Below are 18,897 nucleotides of genomic sequence, written 5' to 3'. Positions count from 1 at the left end.
GATTGCTTTAGGGCTTATAATACACATCTTTATCAGTCTACCTTCAAGTGATATTGACACAAGAAATGATTTAAGAGCCACAATAGTGTACTTTTATGTCTCTAATCCCAAACTATGCTATTATAGTTATATGTGTATAAGTCCCATACTGCATTGTTATAATTATTGTTTAAATCTTTTAAAGAGATTTTTTAAATATTTTAAACAGATTTTTAAAAAATTTTTAAGATCTGTTTAAATCTTTTAATGAGATTTAAACAATTAAAAAAAAAACATAGATCTTCCACATAATTACTATTTCCAGTGTTCTTCATCCCTTTGTGTAGATTCATATTTTCATCTGGCATTACTTTGTCTTCTCACTAAAGGGCTTCCTATAACTCTTCTTATAATGCTGGTCTGCTCCTGATGAATTTGTTCATTCATCTTTGTGTGTGTGTGTGTGTGTGTGTGTGTGTGTGTCTGAAAATGCATTTCCCTCTTTATTTTTGAAGGGTGTTTCACCTAGATAAAACATAGGTCACAGGGATTTTTGTTTTGTGTTTTGATTTTTCTTAAAATGTGGAATTTGTGTGTGTTACATGTAGTTTTTATTATATTTCAAGACATGATTCAAATATTTTTTCTTTTCCTTTATAGACTCCATTTAAACTTGTATTAGGGCATTTGAAATTGACCTGCCCCTCACTCATACTCCATTTATTTTTTTGATAATGAATACTGTATTTATTTTGGATATTTCCTCTTGCTGTGTCTTCAGATTCACAGATCTTTTCTTCTGTTAATGTATAATCTTCCATTAATTCCATTCAGTCTATTTTTTCATCTCAGATAGCATTTTTATCTTTGGAAGTTTGATCTGCATCTTTTTTATCTTCTATATTTCTATATAACCTTTTGGAGGAATATGATTATAATGACTGTTTTAATGCCTTTGTTTCTAATTCTGAGACATGCCAGTTCCAAGTTGATTTTGATTTTTTTCTCTTACTTGTGTATTTTACCTTGTTTGGATGCTGGATATTTTTGTTTTCCTATAAATATTCTTGAGCTTTGTTTTAGGATTCAGTTTAGTTACTTGGAAACAATTAGATTCTTTTCAGGTCTTGCTGTTATTAAGATTTGTTAGATGTGACTAGCACAGTGCCCCATCTAGGTCTGATTCCCATTTCAGAGCCACGACCCTGTAGATTCTTTCTCCAATGCCCTATGAATTATGAGGTTTTCCAGCCTGCTGGGGGGGAATAAGTCCTATATGAGTCCTGGTCACCATATCTTCTTGTCCTTTGAGTTGGTTCTTTCTCCAGCCTTATGTAGTTTCCTCAAATGTATTTGCTGATTGGTACTCAGCTCCATATTCTAAGAAGACTCTGCAGATCTCTGAAGTTTTCTCTGTGCTGCTTTCTCCTCTCTGGTACTCTTTCCTGAGAACTCTAGGCACCTACTATTCCCAAGCTCTCCAATTCGGTATCCTTACCTGAGTCTATACCAGGTTCTGCCTGGGTTTCACCTCCCTTTTTACTCTGGAAACTCTCTTAAGATAGTGATTTGGAGGAAAAAAAAAAAGTAATTTGGAGCAGTTGTTGGGCTTATCTCATTTGGTTTTCATCTTTCAGGGATCACTTTCTTTGCTGATGTACTGTGTCTTGGAAACCATGTTTCCATTTATAATGTTTTATAAATTTTGTCCATTTTGGGTGTTTTGTTTTCAGATAGGAAAGTAAATTTAGTTCTTGCCATTCTGTCTTGACTAGAAGTAGATGTTGGGGTTGATGTAATCTTCATCTCCTTACCTGTCCTCAGTTCACGGATCTCTGACTCTTTTAAATGTAACATGAAGCAGACTTAGCCCCTCTGAACTTGCATGTCCTCATTTTCTTTTACAAGTATTAATTATTTTTGCCCTTAGAGTGCTTTTCTGGTCTAAAATTATTTAATTAAATAAAGAAGGACATAATTAGTCTTCCATGACATCTGATTTTGAAGGTCTGATTCAGAGTACATTCCATTTGGGAATGAAAAGAAAGAATGGAAGATGACACTTTTTGCATTTATTTAAAATCTAAACAGCTTAGAGGTGAAGCCAGTATTTTAGCAGGATGAATGCTTAGTAGCATTTAATGTTTCAGTTACAGAGGTGTCTGGTAGAATAACGCCATTTCAATTAATCAGTCTCCTTGGCCCTTACTCATACTGAACACTTGTCCTACATTTGCCTTAGTTGTGGTTGTGTTTATACCTTGTCCGTTAGATTAACAGTTAGATTCATATTTAAGCACATTTAAAACTTAACAGCTAGAATAATTTGAGGAGTTACTTTTTCAGTATATAATCCTTTTTCTGTTTGTGTAGATTGCTTTCTTTTTCCTACTTTAGGACACAAACCAGAAATTCCATTGTTTCTACTCTGAGGTTTTTAACATAAATGCAGTAGGATCTTTCCTATAAGAAAAAAATTACATTCCAAGGATGCAATCCTGTTCTGATCTTTTTCACTAGAAAGAAGGTGGGAGTAGAATTTTTTTTTTCTCTGTAAATTTATGAAAGACAAAGAACTGATAAAGGTTAATAGGTTCCCTTTATTTCCCTAGAAGTAATTCTTAGGGTAAATACAAAGTTAGCCGTATCTTTTATCTTTGTAGTCTGTTATAATGAGGGTGATGACTGATTTTCATAATGAAAGAAAACATTAAAATAACAAAGAATTGTAGATAATAAGGCAACAGAGGAGATGTCCCAGAAGCACTATGGGATTTAAAATTGAATCAAGAAGATTTAAATTTTAACTAGTGTGGTTTCAGTGGTGGAGTGCAGGATAATATTATGGAGGGGGTACTGGAATTAATCAAAAGGCTTCGGTTACAGCATATCCACTAAATACTGTGTGACTCTGAGCAGTCTTGTAATTGAACTTTAATGTCTTTGTCATAACTAAATAAACTAGTATTTAATGGGTGATTCTCTTGTGCTAGGTACATTGTTGGTTAGCGTACTTACATTTCTTCATTTAATCCTCATATTAACGTTACAAAGTAAATAGAACCTATATTTTACAGATGAGGAAACTAAGGTTCCAAAATGTTAAGTAATACTCAACATGTTGAGCAACTAAGTATTAAAATACAATTTGTATTGTATTTCTGTATTTCTCTAAAGCTGTGAAGTTTCTTCTGTTTCTACTTATAAAAAAAACTAATATTTTTAAACCATGCACCATGGTATATGATAAGATGGTAAATTTCCAGACATATTAGGTCTAGCTCTCTCATTATTGTTCCTGTCAGTTTTCCTACCTACAATGTACTTTGATTATTAAAATCTTATCTGGTTGCCAGCACCTGGTTCACCAGTGATTAACTCAAGTCTACAATGATTTCTTCTTCCCCTGAGATATTAAAGCATTTATTATCTATCTCTCACTTATTAGTTATATATTTGAGATATATTTAACAGTTTTGTATTTGGGATAACTCTTGAATTGTTTAAATTTCTACATCTTCATGTAGTACTGATACATATCTGTTACTGATACTGATACACCTAAGTTCCTTGAGGGAGCTTCTCTACAGCATTGTACACATAGTACATATAACTTTATCAATAATTGCGTGACTTAATTCTATCAGCTAGACTAGATAATCATCATTCTCAGTTACTCACTTCTCACGAGCAAATTTACATAAGATGTTTAAAAATTTTAAATTCTGTAACTTTACACAGCACAATTAAGCTTTTTAGAGAAATGCTTTTCAAAAAAAATTTTTTTTCAAAAATTTTGAAAGGAGTTCAATGAAAGTCAAGTTGATTAAAGTAAGCATGTAGACTTATTTTATACGGCAAGGAGACCATACTTGCCATATAGCCCCATAGCTCATTTTTTAAGAGTTCTGGAAGCTGGTGTTCTCTCTGCCAATCCCCCCCCTCCAATCAAAGAGAGCAAAATATTTGAGCAATATTTAGGAAATCTGAGTGGTCTCTAGTACTAATACTATTACTACTACTACTAACTCAAAAGTTAATTAACATTCCTGGGCTTTAGTTTTCTCATTCTTAAAAAAAACTGAGTTGGATTATGTGATCTTTAAAGATACTGTGTTCCAGCATTTACAAAACCTACAAGTTTAAGGTAATTACGTTTCAGAATTGTAAAGTAGCATTTGATTCTTAAACTTCAAAATAGTTTTATGTTACTTGCTTTTTTCTTTAAAAGCATTTGTGATCTCATGTTCCACTTTTATGGTTAATTTTCTTTTCTGACTTACCAGTACTCCCTCACGTGTTGCTAAAGGAGTTGTTGACCACACCAAAATGAGTCTACATGGTGCTAGCGGGGGACATGAACGATCAAGAGACAGACGAAGATCAAGTGACAGATCACGAGATTCATCTCACGAAAGAACAGAATCTCAACTCACTCCTTGTATTAGAAATGTTACTTCTCCAACACGACAGCACCATGCTGGTATGTTAAAATCAACTAATCTTCCTGACAGTTTTTAAAAGCATGCAGTTACCTTTATAAAACAATAATGACAGTGAACTGTGCCTAGTACTAAAGAGTAAAATTAACTCCTTAGTTCCGTTCAGTTGCTTCTATTTTAGCTTAGCTTCATTCTTGCTATAAAAAGTGAACTTATTAAATGAAACTTAAAAGTGAATTTTTTTGAGTCTAGGACAGTTTCATAGAAGAAGTAATTTCAAAAGCCTTTAAAACTGTGATATGAGGTTTTTTAATCTTTTATTTTTTAATTTTTAAAAATATTTTATTTATTTGAGAGAGCCCGCCCGCCCCAATGAATGGCAAATTGGGGGGGGAGGCAGAGGGAGAGAGAGGAGCAGGCTCCCCACTGAGCAGAGGCCCGATGTGGGGCTGGATCCTAGAAGCCAGGGGTCATGCATGACCTGAGCTGAAGGCAGACACTTAAATATTTGAGCCACCCAGGTGCCCCTTAATCTTTCAAATTGATATTTAATTTATGTGATATATAAGCAGTGGTTTATTTTTAAAATCTGTAGTAAACTATTGATAGGAATTCTTGGTTAATCATGCTAGAAAAGGAAATGAGAGCTAGAATAACCGTGTAGTAATTTATTTTGAGTTTTGACAATATTTTAAGTTTAATTTAAAAAATAGAAGATGAAAAGGTGTGAAGTGTTTTGTTTTCTTGGCAAAGAAGCAGCTTTCTTGTAGCTTAGGTCTTTTTCTTCTTCCTGCTCATTACTATAAATGAACATTATTACATTTCAGGTAAATAAATAGTGTGATTAAGGAGAGGTGCATTAGCAATGTGAGCTTGCTGATTTTCATTTTCCCTTGGAGAAGGGGCACATTTAATACCTTGACTATTTGACATTGTTTTTGATTGTTATAAATCAAAGTCATTTATCTTAGGGCTTAATTAGGTTGTCAGTATCTAAGTAGGTCCTCAAAGTCAAACTAGTGCTAATAAGTCAAAAATCCATGCAAGTGTAAATAGGAGCTGACCATTTGTTAATATGCTAAGTTCAGTTCCTGGGAAGAGAATAGGAAGATGTAATAAATGATTTTATTAATTCAGCTAATTTTGCTTTGGGGATGCTACCAGCATTCTGGAAACAGGCAATAAAATGGAGGTGTCAGAATATCTCTGGAGATATAGCAAACCTAATTATATAATCAGTAAAGCTGTACAGAGTGTTCTGAGTAGCCTGAGTCATAGAGGAATTTGGCAGAAGCTGATGAATCTGATGAGATGGAGGCACATTTTTAGGTCACCTTTAAAGTGTAGTTATCTAGGCTCTAAAGGGAACTTATCACAGAATCTTAGTTTTAATTTTCCCTTTATAGGATATTGGAATAGCGAAAGGAAAATCTTCTGAATTTTAACAATATTTCCTACCTAGTTAAAATTATGGATAGTAATTATATGATCCTCTAGAATTTGTGGCATTGCTTTTATTCCAACAAAAGTGAGATTGAAAAAAAGCACTGATCATCAGCTATTGAAGCCATTTTATTTGGTAGACGCTGAAAGTCATTTGAAAGAATAAATACTCTTGTGCCCTTAGTGACCCTTTTTCTTCCTTTGGGACCTTGCTTTTGTGAGATAAATTACTAGTTTGGAGATGGCCTAATTAACATAATGAGAATTCAAACTTTGTACTTTGTGTTCTTAGAGTAGTACTAATACTTTTAGTATTTAGGACAGTTAAAGTTCATATTTTTATTAATCTTTTACTTACTTTCAGTGCTTATTTGACTTGTAAGACTATTCTGTTCCTTGAGTTTCATATATATTTAAAGAGTGTAATAGCATAAAATTTACCTTAATTTTGATCTTAGTCTGGCTGAGCATTATCAGCTATACATCCTTTTAATAAAAATCTATGAAAATTAATTTAGAAAACACTTTGATGCTTTAGGTTTTATTCCTGGGAAATAATATTTAATGGTGTTCTGTGAAAATGTTACTTGAAATCAAAAAGCAGAAATGCTTTGATTTGATTTGATTTGATTTTTTTTTTTTTTTTTTTGAGAGAGTGCATGTGCGTGCACAAGCAGGGGTGGTGGGGAAGGGCAGAGGGAGAGGGAGAAGCAGACTCTGCTGATCAGGGAGCCCAACTTGGGGCTTGATCCCAGGACCCTGAGATCATGACCTGAGCCGAAGGCAGACACTTAACCATCTACGCCGCCCAGGCACCCAGAAATGCTGTGATTTAAAACAACTTTCTTACATCAGAATTTTAAAAAGATGTATGTGGATCTTGAATTTTTTAAAGGAAAATTTACATAACTTTAACATCTTTATTTCAGAACGAGAAAAAGATCACAGTTCCTCTCGTCCAAGCAGTCCTCGTCCTCAAAAGGCATCTCCAAATGGTTCCAGTAGCAGTGCTGGGAACAGCAGCAGAAACAGTAGTCAGTCAAGTTCAGATGGGAGCTGTAAGACATCTGGGGAGATGGTGTTTGTATATGAAAATGCAAAAGAAGGAGCTCGGAATGTAAGAACGTCAGAACGAGTAACGCTAATAGTGGATAACACTAGATTTGTTGTAGACCCGTCCATTTTTACTGCACAGCCAAATACAATGTTGGGCAGGTTTGTATTATTCCAGTTCTTTGTATTATTTTAAAGCGCTTTCATATTATTTAAGTTTTACAGTAATTCTCTGTTGGAATGTAGTATTCCTCCTGTTTTACAGATGAACTGAGCTTTGGAGGTTAAATATAACTTGCTCAAGTTAATACAACCAGAACATGGTAGAGCCAGATCTTGAACTTGGTTTTATTTCTAACAATCTTTGCTGTATCAGCAGGAAAAACAAACCTATTTAATGAAGATAGGGTCCTAAACGATCTCCACAGGTTGAAACCTTAAATTATATCTAACAAAGTGAATTTAACAGTAATATATGCTTTTTTCACTTGAGGAATCCCAAATTCAACCACCAAACATAGCAGGTATCAGCATTGTTTAAAGAAAAAAAAAAAAAGTTTGGTTAGCTGAAAAGTCAGCAGGAATTGTCAGTTTCATATAGATAGTTAAAAAAAATGTTATTAACAAGTAGTTAGTAGAATGAAGGAGAGATACTTGTAGTCGTCTTCTAATCTGTGCTGGTCTAGAGTAAAGGTTAATGTGAAGTGTGTAGTTGTGGGAACTCCAGTGTTAAAAATGATACAGGCAATATAGACTTGATTTTTCAGTGTGTCCAAAACTAGGATCAAATACCTTCTCATTGTAAAATTAGTATCTTTTTCTGTTCACTCTAATATAAAATGGAGGAGCATAGAAATGAAATAGAAGTTTATATGATTTAAAAAACTTGTGGTTTTTCCTAGGTTGCTTATGAGTAACTATTTAGGATGCCTTTGTGTGTGTACATGTGTTTTCTCAGTTATCTCTGCATACAGAATAAAAGCTAACATATGACATTACACATTTTAAATAGTTAAATATTCCTTTTAACAAAATTGGCAGTTAGACTTTACACCTCTGAGGCAAAAAAACCAAGTATGGCTTTTATGTATTTTTAGTAGCACAAAAGAAGATTATTGATGGAAGGTGTCAGGAGGATGACTTGACACTATTAATACTTTTAATTTTTACCTAAATTTTAAAGAAACACAGTTAAAAAGTAGGTATTGGAAATTTGCTTCATTTGTTAGGTTACATTTTCTTAAAAAAAAAAAAAAAAAAAAAAACAAAGCCCAAAATACGTGTGTGTGTGGCCATATTGATCTGAAAAGCTTAGCATTCTCCTTTTGTAAAAAAAAAAAAAAAGAAAAAAATTCAGGTATTTGAGAAAATTGCATGACATTTGATTCCTGAAAGACTGTCCTTGCTTGCTTGCTTGCTTGCTTGCTTTTTTTTTTTTTTTTTTTTAATCAGTGAAGTCATCTTTTCATGCCAGTTGAGTAAAGCATATCTTTGGGGATGAAAATTAATATTCATGGGAACTGTAAAAAGCAGTTGGCATTCTTTTGGAAACTTTGAAATAAAAAAGCTTTGTTCTTTATAGATTTCTGTGTTATAACAAAAGAAGAAACCATTGAAATTGGGAAATTGTTGAGTAGAATACTTAGGAATGATGGTATTTAATTTGGAGGTTCAAATTCCTTTAACCACAGTTTTTAAATTTTCTTGGGAATAATGCATTAAAGTTTTGATTTTGAAGAACATACTTTGCAAGTCTCCTCTTTTTCAAAATAGTTACTATTAAAGGGCCAAGAACATTACTTGAAAAAATAGAAATCTGTATTTTCTTATGTAAAAATTAATATTAAGAGCTTTTTACTAATTTGTTTAATTTTTTATTCACCACTTAACTTCCTCATTCCTCTTTACCCGAGCATTTGATTGCTTATTTTTCAGTTCTAGGATGCAGGTGTAAGAATTTTGAGTGATATTTCTTACGTTTATAGTTACCGTTGTGAAAAGTGGAGCAGCCTCCTCTGTCTCTTCCTGCTCTGTTGTAGGTGCTGCACTATAGCGTTAACTTTGCAGTGAGGGCAGCAGTTTAAGAAAAAGGCACATTTAACATGGTTTCCCTTTTCCTTTTTTTTTCTTTCTGGTAAGATTAGTATAAAAATCACCTTTTCCTTAGATTGGTTGATTGATTCCCCCCCCCCCCAGAAGAAGGGGCTGAAAAGTTCTTTAGCTTCTGAGTTTTATCAGCTGATTTTGTTTGCTGATACGGAATCTATATTATTATCCCCTCCCATCAGAAAGGAAATATTTTTAATAATCCTTCGTTTATTACATTTATCAGAATAAAGTACTGATAAGAATTTTTTAACTAATTTACTAATAGATTATAATTCCTTTTTACTTTTGTACATGAAATTTTCCCTTTGAAGGAAGTATCCTATTGTTATATTTCTCAATTATTTACTAATATCATAGGATGTTTGGATCTGGCAGAGAACATAACTTTACACGTCCCAATGAGAAGGGAGAGTATGAAGTGGCAGAGGGAATTGGCTCTACCGTGTTTCGAGCTATTCTGGTGAGTGCTTATTTCTTACGTGTATTGACTTAATCATAGAACTCCTTTTGGGTAGGTACTTGTATTGGAAGCAGAGTTCTATTTGGATATCTCTATGTAGAATATTGTCTTTTTAAAAGAAAAAACATTTTTATTTTAGTACATAAAGATAATATGATACAAATATAGGTTGGGGGATGAGTCATTTCTTAAATATAAATAGGTGATTCTTTCAAAGAGTTTAGTGGTAATACTTCCAGAGTCATGTTACTCTTCCATCCCTAATTCTCTTAAATACAATAAGTTGATCATTTTTGCTACCTGAGAATAAATGTTATTACTTGAATTCTAATATTTTATTGCATGTAACTGGCAATGTGGACAGTTAACATTTAAAAGTCATCTGAAATGTAGTAGTTAGCATTTTAGTTTTAAACCTTTTTTTTGAGGTTTTAGCCTTTTATTTTGAGGAATATTTGAATTAGTATTACAGAGTCCCTACTTGTAATTTCAAATCCGTGATAAAGCTTTGATTTACAGTGTGTGATAGTTTATACCACAGTCTGAAAATATGGTTTCCTCAGAGAATTTTGGGGTAAGTGGGCAGAGGGGATCCTGGGGGTACAAGACAGGAATAGAAGTTGATCTTGATTGGGTTGTCAGTACTTGGGCAAGTACCAGAAGACCTCTGCTTGCACTGGTGTAGCAACTTTATTGTGTTATTGTGGCTCTGAACCTTAAGAAGCTTGAGGCAGATCTTAATTTGGCGGGGGGCGGGTAATTTTCAGCTGGCCGTACTTCCTTTAGCCCCCAGTGGAGTTGACAAGTAAAAAAAAATTTACGACTCAGCTGTAATTTGGGGACTAGCCCTTAACGATTTTTTTTTTTAAGATTTTATTTATTTATTCGACAGGGATAGAGACAGCCAGTGAGAGAGGGAACACAAGCAGGGGGAGTGGGAGAGGAAGAAGCAGGCTCATAGCGGAGGAGCCTGATGTGGGGCTCGATCCCATAACGCCGGGATCACACCCTGAGCCGAAGGCAGATGCTTAACCGCTGTGCCACCCAGGCGCCCCTAGCCCTTAACAATTTTTGAAGTAGATTTTGGAATAGTACTATTTAATGTTCATAATATGAGACATACCAAAGAATACTATTTGGAAGAAGAATATCTAATTGTGCATTCTTTTTACATATATTAATACTTGGATATGACTTTGAAGTTCTTTACTAAGAACGATAAACTTTTTTTTTTTTTAAAGATTTTATTTATTTATTTGACAGAGATAGAGACAGCTAGCGAGAGAGGGAACACAAGCAGGGGGAGTGGGAGAGGAAGAAGCAGGCTCATAGCGGAGGAGCCTGATGTGGGGCTCGATCCCGTAACGCCGGGATCACGCCCTGAGCTGAAGGCAGACACTTAACCGCTGTGCCACCCAGGCGCCCCCTAAGAACGATAAATTTTACTCAATTATTTAAGGTACCTTAAAATATATCACTTAGCTTTCCTTTTTAAAAAATAGTTGTAAAATTTGATGGTAGTTATATAGAAAAATAACTTGTAGAGGGGAAAATATATATGAATTGTCATGATACAGTAGAGAGAAGAAACACATCAGTAACAGGGAGACCTGGGTTCTAATCTTTCCTCTGCTAATAAATAATTGTTTAGGTGAGTCAGTGAACCCATCTGGGCCAACGTTTTCTTATTGGTAAAATGAAAAAGTGGTTAGGTGAGCTGAGGTCGCACCTCACTTTAAAATTCCACAGTTCAGAAATCTCAGAGCTCCACTGTTTTTGAAAACGCTACCAGCTTAACCTTAATAGTAAGGTTTTGGCCACTTTGTGCTCTAGATGTTTTATGCATTCTTTACTTTTTTTTTTTTTTAGGATTACTACAAAACAGGAATAATCCGTTGTCCTGATGGCATATCTATTCCTGAACTGAGAGAAGCATGCGACTACCTTTGTATTTCTTTTGAATATAGTACTATTAAATGTAGAGATCTCAGTAAGTATGATGTTTTGTGTGTGAGTGGTTTGTAGAGTTACAACATATTGGAATGAAAAGCCTGAAACAGTGCTATTTATGTGGACATCAAATATTTGTTTAATTGGATTATAGAGCATTGTTGATACCATGAGGATGATTTATGGAAGTCTTGAGATTTTTATAAGTTCCTTATGCAATTTTCCAAAACTTTAAAAATTAAATTTTATATATATGTATGTTTGTATGTATGCATATATGTATTTTTGATAGACTCTCCTTAATTTCTTCCTTGATGCCATCTCTGTCATTAGTTGCCAGTCTTATTTATCTCCCAGCTTGGGAGCCCTGGCTTTGGTCAAGTATGGTATTTGGCTTCACTCCTGAAATCACCAAAAATTTATAATTCTTTTGTACTCTCCATGTAAGATAATATCCTAAGCTGCTGTGGAAGATACAAATCTCAAAACAGTATTTGTTATTAAAGATCTTAGATTGAGTACCTAACCCTCATTTACATGAAGGGTTAAGTGACTTTGTCTTCAGAACAGCAAACAGCCTCAGAGCAGAGTCTAGAACTTCGGAAATCCTAACTTTTTAATCAGTATTTTCCCCTCACCACCTCACCAGCACCCTTCCGTCTCACTGTTTTGCCAAGCCTGAGGGGGGGGGGGGAGGTGATTATACACAGAAAAGTCAGAATAGGAGAATTTTCAGATGTTGAATTGGATGCTAAGTGGTTGGAGAAGTTCAGAAGGAGAGGTCATTGTGGGTTAGAGGGATTGGGGAAGAGTTCAGAGGAGGCAGGTAGTAAAGAATAAATAGGAGTGATTAGAAAGAGTAGAATAAGGAGGTGATTGTAACAGCTGAGATTTTTGGAATAAAGATGCAAAAGATATACTTCGGAAAGAATCTAGTTGGGGCAGAGACTTTATGTCAGGACCAGAAGGAGATGAGAATAAATAAATGGGCCACATTATGGAAGGTCTTTGATCCAAACTCATGTTCTTATATTTTATCTTCTATATGGTGGGAAGTCATTTTAAAAGCTTCCTACACGTGGTTATAGCCTTATGTTAATCCCGGACTTATGGTTATCTTTACTTCATTAACCTGAACTCACCGGTAGCTTGGCATACCTTCTCAAAGATTGGTGTGTTAGAAACTGTGAATGGGAAATTTTAAATGATTTTTTAAAAAGATTTTATTTATTTATTTGAGAAGGGACAGCAGGAGGAGTGGCAGAGGGAGAGGGAGAAGAAGGCTTCCCACTGAGCAGGGAGCCTGATGTGGGGCTCTGTCTCAGGACCCCAGGATCATGACCTGAGCTGAAGGCAGACGCTTAACCGCTAAGCCACCCAAGTGCACCGTGACTGGGAAATTTTATTTAAAGTTTTAAGGCACCTACTGTATACTTAAATATAGCTGTTTTCTTCATGCTTGTTTAAGAGCTAATTCATTGAAAATGTGTGGTCTTATTAAGTCTTCCCCTAAGTACCACTTTATTATTGCCAAACATTCTTGAAAGTCTTCATGAAAACATCAGTAGGTAGGATAAAGTGGCTGGTCCACCTCTGAGTCTGTTTCTCTATAGATGATATTTAAAAGTTTAAAGTCAAATAGTTAGAGCATAAATGTGTAAACTTGAACAAAGTTTCCGTTTTTTCACATCTTAAAAAATGTTTTTACTAAACCATGGCATTAATTATTCTAATTGTAGATCCTTGAGTTCAAGTTTTATGTTTTTTTAATTCATGGGACCATTTTAATTTCATTTCATATAAACAGATAGTTTTGGGGACTGTCAGATAAAAAAAACAACAACATGGATTTGGTTTTTTAATCCTTTGGACATAGACCCTGTCATCACTGTTAAGTCTCATTTGTTTGTTATGGAATTAAAGGTAAGAGGCTTTATGTAAAATATGTATAATGTTTTTCTAGACTTTTGACTTTTAAATAATTGTAACTGTTTCTAGAATACTTGTACATATTTTTAAAAATACAGAGATTCTCATAGACTTTATTAAAGCACTGTGTAGAATTTGAAGAGACAAAATGGCCTTGTAAAAACATAAAAGGATACTGTAGGTGTAGACTGGAGTCCAAAACTGAATTGTTTCCTGTTAATATGTGCCTTTACTGAATATTGGAATGGCACATTACACTAAGCTGTCTGTGTCTTAAAATTATACAAGGAACTATCTATACCTTTTCAACTTTGTGTCCATAGTGCCTGCCTGCCACATAGTAAGGACTCAGTAAACATTTGCTGAATGAATAAATTATTTTATTCCCTCATGAATTTTTTAGGACCCTATTCTAATTGTTGTCTTCTTCTCTAGTATCATTAGTCTTTTCCTCTTTATATAAAGTAATCCTCCGCCTCACACAGACTCAAATCTGACCTATGTCTGTTGTAGATAGTAAAAAAATTATTTAAAATATTTTAAAGCTTTCATTGGAATTCTTTGAAGTTAATGTTTTAGAAAAATTAACATATTTTCTGTCTCCTCCAACTGCTGTCTTCCCATTTACTAAGTTTTCTTTTATGTCTTTTATTTCTGCTCTGATCTTGTTTATTTTTTGATACTATGTATTTTTGTTATGTGTAGAATATGTTTAAATTTTCTAACTGCTAACATATAAGAAAATTTTTGAATTTTGTACATTTGTATTTAGCCACCTAACAGAACTCTCTTTATTTCTAATAGTTTTTTAGTTGGTTCTCCTATATTCTTTGTGGGTAACTGGCTCTGTTGTAAATAACACTTCATATATATATATTTTTTTTTATCTTAGTGAATTGGCTAGAATATTTTGAACAATGTTTAAAAATTTAGTGGTAATTCTGGCATCCCTGTCTTTGAAGGCATTTTCTTTAGATGTCACTGTTAAGTCACTCCTTTCTTCTTGACTCTTTCTTCCTTTGGCTCTTTAACATCCTTCTTTTAGGCCTTCTGTTTATCCTTCTCTCACTTGCTCTCTGATCTTGATCTCTTGAATATGCTCATTCCTAAGTGTTTTGTCTTAAGCTCCCTTCTCTCTCACAGAATCTATGCATTTATTCTAAGTGATGCCATTCATCATTATGGCTTCAAACACTCCCTATACACTGTGGATTTCCAATACTTTATCTCTAATTCTTACGTATCAGCTATGTGTTTCTAGTTTACTACTTAACTTGTAATCCCCCCTCCCCCGCCTCTTACTCATGCTTTTTGTGAGTTCCATGTAAATGTAGTGATGAACAAGACAGACCTTGTCCCTGCCTTTATGGAGTTTATAGTCTAGTGGGGAAGATAGGCATTTGACAAGTAATGAAAAGCTGTGAAAAAAATATGGTGAAGAAATGAGATGCTATGAGAAGTGTATGGTAAAGAGGTTGTGGGAAGTTATTATCTAAATGACATTAAAGTTGAGACCTAAAGGAGTGGCAAATGGATAAGATGCTGACTGTACCAGATAGCAGAAAATGTATTTGCGGAGGTTGGAGGGAATATGACATGCTTAAGGAACTGAAAGAAGGGGGAAGTATGGCTAGAGAAGAGGGATGGAGTGTGAGTGCTGAGAAGTAAGGCTAGAGAAGTAGGGAGAAAACAAAATTTATTAACTGAATAAACATCTGATGACTGTTCATTCTCTACCAGTCTGTTGTAAGTTCTGGGGATGCAGCATGAACAGACCAGGCAAAACTTCCTTTTTAGTGGAATTTACACTCTTTTGGGGAAGACAGACAAACCAGGTGAACAAATAACATACAGTATGTTAGTGATCAGTGCTGAGGAGGGGGGAAAGTAAGGAAGGGACATAGAGCAGCCAGAGAAGCCTTAACTGGAGAGGAAAACGTAATTTCAATAGAGGTTAACAGTGAGTGCAAGGGTTGAGGCAGCTTGCCTGACATGTCTGAAAGCAGCAAAGAGTTGGAGAGAAGTAAGTGAGAGTGTCCGCAGTAGGAGATGAGGGTAGGAGGGGACTTAGGTCATGTAGGACTTTTATCTTTTGGCTTTTACTCTGAGTGACGTGGGAAGCCGTTGGAGTGTTTTGAACAGAGGAGTGGTATGATCCACGAGGTTGTACCATTTCGTGGGAGCACTGTTCACACAGAATTCAGTATAGAGTTGTGCAGTGCTGTAGTCCTGATCTGACTGCGGTTTAAAAGAATTACTCTAGACTGTTATGTTGGAAATGGATTGCGAGGGGAATTAAGATAAAAAGTAAAGCTATCTTTAGGAAGCTATTGCCATAATTCAAGTAAGAGATGGTGGTGGCTTAAATCAGGGTGGAAGCAGTGGGAGGTGTCAAATTCTGGATATATTGGTCAGGATTTGCTTGTTGATTGAGTTATGAGATGGGGAAGAGAGAAGAGGACTTTAATTGGAAATGTGGAGTTGCCATTAAGTGAGATGGGGGAAGACTTCATGGGGAGCAGAAATTTAGAAGCTTGATTTGGGACATGTTAAATTTGAAATACTTATTAGACATCCAAGTGGAAATGGTTTGTTGGGCATTGGGTATACATGTTCAAAGTGTAGGAGAGAAATATGGGCCAGGCTAAATTTAGGTGCGAGATACATACACACACATACACATATATAGGATTTATGTAGGATATATATCTATATGTAGTGTTTAAAGAAAATATTTTTTAAATGACTCTACACACTGGTCTGTAATCTCCATTTTTATGTAATAGGTCTTTATGGACCAAGTTGAGGATTTGGGACTTTTATTCTAAGGATAGTATAACCCATGAAAGATTTAAAGTAGAGGAGATGCATAATTTGACTGCTGGGGGAAAGATAAATTACACAGGGGCAAAAGTAGATGTTGGGGAAATGTAATTAGGTTTTATTGTAGTTTGGGTGAGAGTTAAAGATGACTTGGACTTGGTGGGGGCATTGGGGATGGAGTGTGTTCTGGTTAAGTATTGCTATGTAACAAACCATTAGCATAGAGTATAATTTTTATTCTGTGGGTCAAGAATTCAGACAAGGCAGAGGTGGTTTGTGTCTGCTTCACTCTGTCTGAGGTCTCATCTTATGAATAATTGAAGGGCTGAGGTGACGCAGAAGGCTGCAGGCTTCTTCACTCACAAGTCTGCTGCTTGCACTGGGATGACTCAAAGGCCGGGTTCAGCTAGGACTGTCAAACAGAGAACCTGCATGTGGCCTCTGCGTGCATCTTGGGCTTCTCCAAGTCTGAGACTGGGCTCAGCAGGGAAGCACTCGGAGAGTGAGCATTACCCAGGACCAAGGCAAAACCGCAAGTCATGCGCTGTCACCTCTGCCATGCTGCTCTGGTTACAAGCAAGTCAGTATGACCAGCCTAGGTTAAAGGGGAGGGGAATTAGACTCCCCCTCCAGGAAGGAGATGTCAAGGTCCCATTGCAGAACAGCATGTGGCATAAGAGATTCTACAGTTATCTTTGGTCAGCGTCTTCCCAGAAAAGAAAATGACACAATTCAAGGTGCATTTAAGAGGCGGACTTGATAGGGATTGGGAAATGGTTGAATTAAGAGATGAAAGAGGAATCAAGGGTTCGTTTATTTATTCTACAAGTATTTAAGTTCCTCCTATATGCCTGGCATTCTTCTGAGATGATTCTGAGAAATGATTGGAGGATGATGCCATTTACTGATTTGGAAAACACTGCAGGGAGAGGCAGATATGATTAAATTCACTTTTGAATATATTGAGTTTGAGGTACCTGTGAAGTAGCATCCCAGTGGAGATTTCCAGAAGGTAGTTGAGTATAATACATCTAGAATATAGAAGACAAGAATTAGTCAAATAAATTTGGGAATTACCAGCATAAGGTAAGAGAGGAAAGGAAAATTGTTTTGAGAAACATCAGTATTTAATGAACAGCTAGAGGAGAAAGGGTTGGCAAAGATGATCAAAGAAGAACATCCAGAGGAGAAAGAAAACCAGGGATAATGGCATCAGAGATTCTTAGGGGAAGAGGGTGTTTTAAAAAGAGGGTGGTGGTCCCTTTAAGAGATTCAACCGTGAAGTCAGATAAGAACAGGATCAAAACGTGTTCATTATTTTTAACAATCTAAAGGTCATTTGGAGACTATATTGAGAGCTGTTTTGAGGAATACTGAGTGTGGAAGCCAGATTGGAATTGGTTCAAAAGTTAAAGGAAAACGAATGTGTTGATTTATCTAGGAGTTTGGCAATCGAGGGAATTTAAAAAGTCATAATGGAAAGTAGCCGGCCTAGAGAGAGGCATGGCTAAATAATAACACATGTTATTTATTCACTTATTATATCACTGTATATTATTAATAATTATTATGTAATTAGCAACCTGTTCTAGGGGGAAAAGCTCTACCCTGGGAGACTGTAGATTAGATGGAATTCTAGTTCCTGCTCTGACCCTCCCGGTAGTTCCTGAACTAGTAGTACCTTAAATAGGAGATAGGACACTGCCAATGTCATAGGGGGGAAAAAAATTAGGTCAATGCAGGTGATTTTGTGGCCATGTATTTGGGAAATTGAAGTTATTCATTATGTCCATACTTAATGAGGGTGAAGTGAAATTATCTTTTACCCCTCTGACTTCTAGGGTCAGGTCTGCTACGTAAGTCCTGTACTATGCTGCATTCTGCTTGACATTTTGCCTTCCTTATCCCAAAGCCAGTTTACTTCTTTTCCTACGCCAAAATATCAATGTTGTTTGCAAATAATTTTCTGAGAAAGCAAGCATGGGAGATGGAATTATGGGAGCTATTTTAGTTCATAGGGACAATCTGAAAACATCCTTAAGATATACTTTTAAGATATAATTGCATATATTGATGGAAGACAACACGATACAGTAAAAAACTCCCTGGGCTAGGGTGAGGTTGGGGAATTTAATTTTGATTTTGTAAATTAGTTTTACAACCTTAGGTAGATCATTTCCTGAAGTATGAAATGAAGGCACTTGTGTTAGATGCTTTTAATTGGTCCTTCTTGCTGTAGGCTCTACAGTTTGTAAAATCTCTTCTTAGGAGAGGTTTTGTTGACTAAAGAATAACCACTGTATTTTGTCTCTAGGGTTGCACAGTAGATGCTGAAATAACCTGATGTTTTCTGTGTGTGTTGATTCTGCTCTTTTACTGATCAGTCATCAAAAAGAAATGAAGGTATTTTTGTGGGTTTCATTTCAGGTGCCCTAATGCATGAGTTATCAAATGATGGTGCTCGTAGACAGTTTGAATTTTATCTGGAAGAAATGATCCTGCCTCTCATGGTAGCTAGTGCCCAGAGTGGGGAAAGAGAATGCCACATAGTAGTCCTTACAGATGACGATGTGGTTGACTGGGATGAAGAGTACCCACCGCAGATGGGAGAGGAGTACTCACAAAGTAAGTGCTGTGGCGTGTTTTCTCTCTTAAATCATCACAGATTGTGTCTTCTAGAATACTGATCAAAGGACAGTTTTTATAAAG

The 18,897-nt window shown here is 35.4% G+C and overlaps 1 protein-coding gene across 4 annotated transcripts in view; it reads left to right on the top strand.

Moving 5' to 3' along the window:
• The window catches only part of BTBD10 (BTB domain containing 10), a 74,235-nt gene that overhangs the window by 48,702 nt on the left and 6,636 nt on the right, over window positions 1-18,897 (top strand). For all 4 annotated transcript variants that reach the window (XM_008711958.2, XM_040638838.1, XM_008711960.2 and 1 more), the window contains 5 exons: window positions 4,266-4,462; window positions 6,794-7,079; window positions 9,384-9,486; window positions 11,356-11,476; window positions 18,616-18,813. In XM_008711958.2, coding sequence (XP_008710180.1) covers window positions 4,266-4,462; window positions 6,794-7,079; window positions 9,384-9,486; window positions 11,356-11,476; window positions 18,616-18,813 — 905 coding nt within the window. The remainder of the gene's footprint in view (window positions 1-4,265; window positions 4,463-6,793; window positions 7,080-9,383; window positions 9,487-11,355; window positions 11,477-18,615; window positions 18,814-18,897) is intronic.

The sequence above is a fragment of the Ursus maritimus genome, unplaced genomic scaffold (genome assembly GCF_017311325.1).
Source record: "Ursus maritimus isolate PB19 unplaced genomic scaffold, ASM1731132v1 scaffold_23, whole genome shotgun sequence".
Lineage (NCBI taxonomy): Eukaryota > Metazoa > Chordata > Mammalia > Carnivora > Ursidae > Ursus > Ursus maritimus.
The sequence above is the reverse complement of the archived record's forward strand: the minus strand, read 5'-3'. Positions and strand labels throughout refer to the sequence as shown.